Raw genomic sequence first — 6000 nt, 5'->3', positions numbered from 1 at the left:
AGGGTAGAATGTCTCAGATTGTGTATGTAAGCTGATGATGCATAAATGTAACAGTTACACAGCAACCTGGGTGAGCGGGATCCCATTTGTCGTAATGCCAGGCAATGACACTATCATTTTGATTAATCACAAGAAGATAATTTGAATAGAAAAGGCCAATGGATGGATAATATTTTACATGACTGGGGATCCGATCATGCCTGTGTTGGCAGGAGGCACTATGCTACGTATCTGAGCGCCATGCTCATGTGATGTACGTCTGGGAAAATACATTGAACATTGTTGGTATTTGTACATTTGTCCATGCCATTAAAAATCTAATATTGTTTAGACTCAGACAACCCACCACTGGGCAAGATATTTACAACTATCGATTTAAGTCAATTCGGGCATACACAATATAATTTGACAAGGCATGCCAACACCCCACTTACACAGCCACACACAATCATGAGGCGTATAGTGCAAGCAAACATGCCTGTCACAAGTTGGCTAATTGAGTAATCAATAGACAACAAGGATATTAATATCCAGAACTGAACAGACATGTTGGCAGTAATTAGACGTGTCCTTTCCCTCTGTGCCTCATTCAGTTCGATGGTATTTGGAATGCACTGTGGTGCTCAAACTGAATGATGCAATGAGATTTTTCCATAACCTGCTTGTAATCGAATTACATTCACAGTGGTTGGAGGGAATCATTTATATCATTGCTTTTAAGATTGCTTTCATTTTTTTTCTGTTCTTTATATTATATCAGCATTTAAAAATACGCCTCTGCACTCCTTCAAATTAAATTTTTTTTTTTTGCAAGTGCTATTTGGGATATCTGTGGAACCACATCCATTACATCACTCAATGAATTATGCGAGATTGTATGTTGGGTATATGTGCTTTACACCTCAGGGTGCAATCAGTGCACACTTTTTAGGTTCCACTTTATCATGATTTCATTATGTTGCAAGATTTTTGAGTCTTTTCATGGTTTAGTTGTTCATTTCTTCCTAATTTCTCTTATTGTATCACAGATGATACTGAAATGCAAATATATCAGCTGCATGACAGATCTCATGGTAAGAGATAGGGCCAGCATTTGACAAATCTGTTGACTGTTCAGCGTTTTGTCATTTCTAACAGAGCACAATTCCCACTCTTTCATAGTCTACCTTCATGTAGAAGTCCAACATATCAAAGTAAACACTGCAGAATGAGAAACAAAATCTTGGATCCCACAACCTTAAAGTGTAGGGTATCAATGTTTACCTTCAGTGACTACCCATAGATGAAAACATGGCACTGCTAAGATGGTTCATTGTTCACAAAATGTGATCACTCAAACGGTACTACATCACACAGTTTGCATTTGCTCCCTGTGCTGTGAATAAAACTCACAAAAACTAAATGAAAATTATACAGAAATAGAGCTACAGTGAAGTGTAAAATAAAACCAAAATTACTCACGTTTCCCAGGCACAGTTTCACAGTCCTTGCTCTTAGCACAATATTCTACACACCTAGCATGCCAAAAAAAACCAGAGGCAAAATTTTGTCATACATTTTTCTCCCCATTACTGCAAATGGTTTCTCTGGCCCACTGGCCTGTCAGGAAAATAAGTATCCAAATTCCTTTTCCCCACAATGCTTGACTTTGGTCCCACAGTTACAGCTTCTGCTGTGCTGACACACCCTTCCAATAATCAAGGATGTCATGCAGATCCTCGCCTTTGGCGAACTGCACCTTTTTTCGAAGGGCATTTCCAGCCGTCACATAACAGGCCTCATCACGCTGGCCTTTTCGGTAGGGACGAAAGCGCTCCCAGATCCGCAGTGAGCTCTCTGAGGAGTACTCTGGGCTGGAGGAGTAGCCAGAGTAACTGGACTGGTGGCGGGCCGGTGAAAGCTGTGAGTAAGATGCTGCATCCCTCCGTGAACGCGTTAGGGGCTTTAGGAATGAAACCCGCTGGGCTGGGGAGCCCTGGTGGGAGCCTTCATAGTAGAGAGCTGGGACAGAGTGGCGGTGCTCCGAGCAGTGGTAGTCTTGCTGCACCTCCAGCTGCTTCTGTTGCTGCTGCTGCTGCTGCTGCTGCTGTTGTATGTGTTGCTGTTGATGGTAATGGTGTGTCTTCTGACTTTCTTGATGTTGGGCACCAACACCACCAGTGTCGCAACTACCACCACCCCCTCCGCCACAGCCCCCACTCCCCACTAAAGGCAACCTCTCTAGGGGCTCCCCACAGCCCAAGGGACTAGCCCTGTCTGGGTACTGCTGCTGTTGTTGATTACAGGCATCTGGACTCCGTGGTTCAGGAACATCCAGGCTATACAACCGAGCTCCTCCACGTTCCCTGTCCCGACCCATGGATCCACAAGAGGTGGTGCTGCATTGTTTCTTGACAGAATTTACAATTACCACAGCTGCATCTGCACTCATTTGCCGCTGAATGGGACGTACAGCAGTGGCTGGAGGAGGGGGCCTGTAGGGAGGAGATACAACAAAGCCCCCGCCACTGATCCCTGGGCGCTCAGAGAGAGGGGCATTCAAGGCAGGGAGTGGAGGTGGAGGGGGTATTTTGATCGGAGCCATGACCTGGCAAGTCTCTGATAACCCTTGGGAGAGTGGGATTAAGCCACGAGTTAGGGATGATGCACTGGTGGGGGGAGGTGAGGTGGGATTGGAGGAGGCTGTAGGGTTAGAAGAGACCCCAGAAGCAGCAACTGCCGCTGCGTCTAATTTCAATGCATCAATGCAGTTGTTAATGATCTGGTTAACCTTGTCTACCTCCATGGCAATGGTGGAAATCTCTGATGCAGAGCCATGTCCATCATCATCCGAGTCCTCCCCAACATCAGTTACATCATCGTCCCTCAAGTCCTCCCCCCTCATCCCACCATGTCCACCGTCCACTGCCCCTCCAGTTCTGACATCCATATAGTTTCCTTTAGTTGTAGCCATGGCCTCTGAAAAGGCAGTGGCCATTTTTTCCACTTGTGGGATACATGAGAGTCTGGAAGAACTGGTATTGGCTGAGTGGAGCATTCCTGAGCTAGAGGATGTGGAGAGGGGAAGTTTGCCTCCATGGTGGTGCTGATACTGGTGATGTTCTCTGGACTGCTCCTGAAGTCTATGGACTGCAGATGGATCATTTGCCACTGCTGCCGCCACCTCTGGTCCATAGCGCATCTCCAGAATAGTTTTCTTGACACAGATCGATTTTTTCTTCTCATCATGCATCCGTTTCTTACGCAGACAATAGTAGACAAGACCTAAAACAATGAGCATGCCAAAAAGGCAGCCCACAATGGTCATTATGTAGTGGCTAGTGGTGGAAGGTGTGGGGAGCATGTCATCCTGATTTTGAGCCCGAGTGGCAAACTGGAGGCAAGTGTGGTTGTAACGTTGAGAGCTGCGGATGGATCCTACACAGAAGGTGTAATTGTTGTGTGGCTTGAGCTTGTTGAGGGTAATCATCTCCTTCTTGTTCTTCAAAGTCATGACATCAGACACAAATGTTTGGTTGTATTGTGTTAGAATATACATTTTGCTGAAGGGCCTTGGAATCTGCACAAAGAGAGAGGCTGATGACAAAGAGACATGATGGAGCTTGATGCTAGGAACAACGAGTTCAGTAGATGATGAAGAGGTTGTGGGCTGGTGGTATGGCCCTGCACCACCAAACATCTCTGGTCCGATCCCAGAAGGACCATCAAGATCTGGTGGGAGAGAGGTCATTCCTGGAATCATAACTCCATCTCGGCAGTGATGGTACAAAATGTTTTTGGCATTGCGACCAGCATGGCCAGCAGCAATAGGACTCAGTAAGGGGTAGCCAAACATCTTTTGTGGTGTCTCACACTGGAGGCGGTCATACGTGTGAGTGACATTGTTGAAGGATTCCAACCAAGTAAGGAAGCTATAAAGGTCGCATCCACAGTGGAAAGGATTTGCTGCCAGTTCACATACCATTAGACGCATTAGGACGGTGAATGTGGATGGATCAATGCGGGCAAGTTTGTTGGATGACAGATCAATGCTACTGAGGCTGGGGCACTCCCAGAATGCATTGCTAGCAATTACCTCAATGAGGTTGTGCTGGAGGAAGAGGCATTGCATGCGGCCGAGCCCTCTCATCATACCCTCAGTTAAGTTTGTCAATTTATTGTAGCCTAGCTGTAAAACCTGAAGAAAACACAAAAGAAGAAGCTTTAGGGCATGGTTGATTGTGTCATTGCAGTTATGATTTCAGTCAAGAGAGAGTTGAGTAAAATATTATCGTACCAAATACATACACAGTCATGTAGGTTTAAAGATTAAAGCGAGACACAGCAAACAGAAACATTGTTTTCATGCAGTGGACAATTTTAACATTTGGGGTTATGTTGCTTTTTTTTTTCTCTCAGACTAGTGGAAAGAAATATACATATTTAGGAGTGTATTTTACCACACCACTTGCCAATAAAAATTTATGGAATGAATAAATAAATGCCCTTTTCCAAAATAAACCAAAATCATATTCATGTGGTAGCCAAAGTGAAAAAGCTAGTCCCAAACTTAGGTCTAACACGTTGAGTAACATTCTTAAAATCAAAACTTTTTTTCATCCATTTGCATATCACCTGTAGGTTGGCTTGTCCTGCAAAGGCTCCATCCTCAATGTAACTGATTTCATTTTTGGTGAGGTTGAGGTCGGTAAGGTTGGTGAATCGGTACATGGAGCTGAAGAGCACAGCTTTCAGCTTGTTCTCATTCAATCTCAAGTCATGGACTGTGTTGTTGATGTGCTGGGGGATAGTCTCGTACGGCGGCTGGTTCTGACTGCAGATGGCCAGCCACACATAGCCTTTGTCCCCCTCAATGAGCCAGCAGTCCCCACTCACCACGTTGGGAAAGTGGGAGAAGAAAAGGAGGGAGGGAAGAATAAGGAGAACGGAGGTGGTAGACGCACCTTGCATGATGCCAAAGAAAATAAATGAAAAAGATGAAGAGTCTGTAATTATTATGGAGAGAAACCAGGGACAGGTAGGTAAGGATGTTGTGTTTTTCAGGAGAAAGGGAAGCAACAGTGGTTGCTAGGAAGGATTTCCAAAGAGGGTTGGATGCTGAAAAGGGATGAAGGCCTCACAGTAACAGACACAGCTTTATGGTCGTCATGGTGATCAGCAGGGGACCCATGTTATGTCATATCTTGTTGGGCTGTGATGTGGAGTAACACAGCTTGTCCTCATACTCTCTCTGTAGACCTCAGCTGTGAGTGACTCAAAATGGATGGACCCTTGGAATCAAGGAGAATCTGTGGAGGAAATAAGAAACCAGCCATGAAAAAAAACTGTACAGTGTGAATTATTAATATTATATTGCCTTCACTCTGCCTATATTGACTGTACTCTTTGTATAGATGGACTGAAGGATGGCAATACAGAATCTTGAACCATCACATTTAAATTAATTGTAATTCATTTGTCTTGGAATTATTTGTTTCACTGACCCTGCAGGCCCCCCATAATCAATCTCAATTTTTGTTGCACGTCTTTTTCTTCAGGTGGTGTTCTCATCGTGTTGGGGCGATGCATGTTGCATCACCCCAACCAGTTCCGTTTTAGCATACTGAATCTGTACTCTGTCATTTTCCTCTTGGACCCCGTAAGGAACAGAGTTCATCAAGCTTGATGTGCCAATCTCTCACCAGTCCTCAAAGGGATGTTTTGGGTTTTTTATACCACAATGGGCAGCAATAATCACCCAAATGCTGGCAGCACATTGTCTCCACAGACATTCCTTGTTATGACACTTTACTGCTAAACCTTAAGCTCTCCAAACCATCTGCATGTTGTTTGAGTAGCAGTCAAGTGTTTACATAAGGAGAGGATTAACTGCCTGTCTGTTGCATCATGACAGGCATTGTCTTCTTGCCAGCTCAGCAGCTGCGGGAAGCATACTTACAATTACACACATTACATTAAATAAACATGGACACTAAAATGGACACATGCCCTCAGACAAAC

The 6000-nt window shown here is 44.6% G+C and overlaps 1 protein-coding gene across 1 annotated transcript in view; it reads right to left on the bottom strand.

Moving 5' to 3' along the window:
• Positions 1-850: 850 nt before the first annotated feature.
• Positions 851-6000, bottom strand: part of LOC118289214 (protein phosphatase 1 regulatory subunit 29) — a 47122-nt gene continuing 41972 nt past the window's right edge. The window contains exons 3-4 of the mRNA XM_035616012.2: positions 4615-5288; positions 851-4177 (exon numbers count right to left, since the gene is read on the bottom strand). Coding sequence (XP_035471905.1) covers positions 1661-4177; positions 4615-4950 — 2853 coding nt within the window. The 5' untranslated portion in view covers positions 4951-5288 and the 3' untranslated portion in view covers positions 851-1660. The remainder of the gene's footprint in view (positions 4178-4614; positions 5289-6000) is intronic.

Source organism: Scophthalmus maximus, chromosome 17 (assembly GCF_022379125.1).
Source record: "Scophthalmus maximus strain ysfricsl-2021 chromosome 17, ASM2237912v1, whole genome shotgun sequence".
Classification (NCBI taxonomy): domain Eukaryota; kingdom Metazoa; phylum Chordata; class Actinopteri; order Pleuronectiformes; family Scophthalmidae; genus Scophthalmus; species Scophthalmus maximus.
This window is presented reverse-complemented; position numbering and strand designations above follow the sequence as displayed.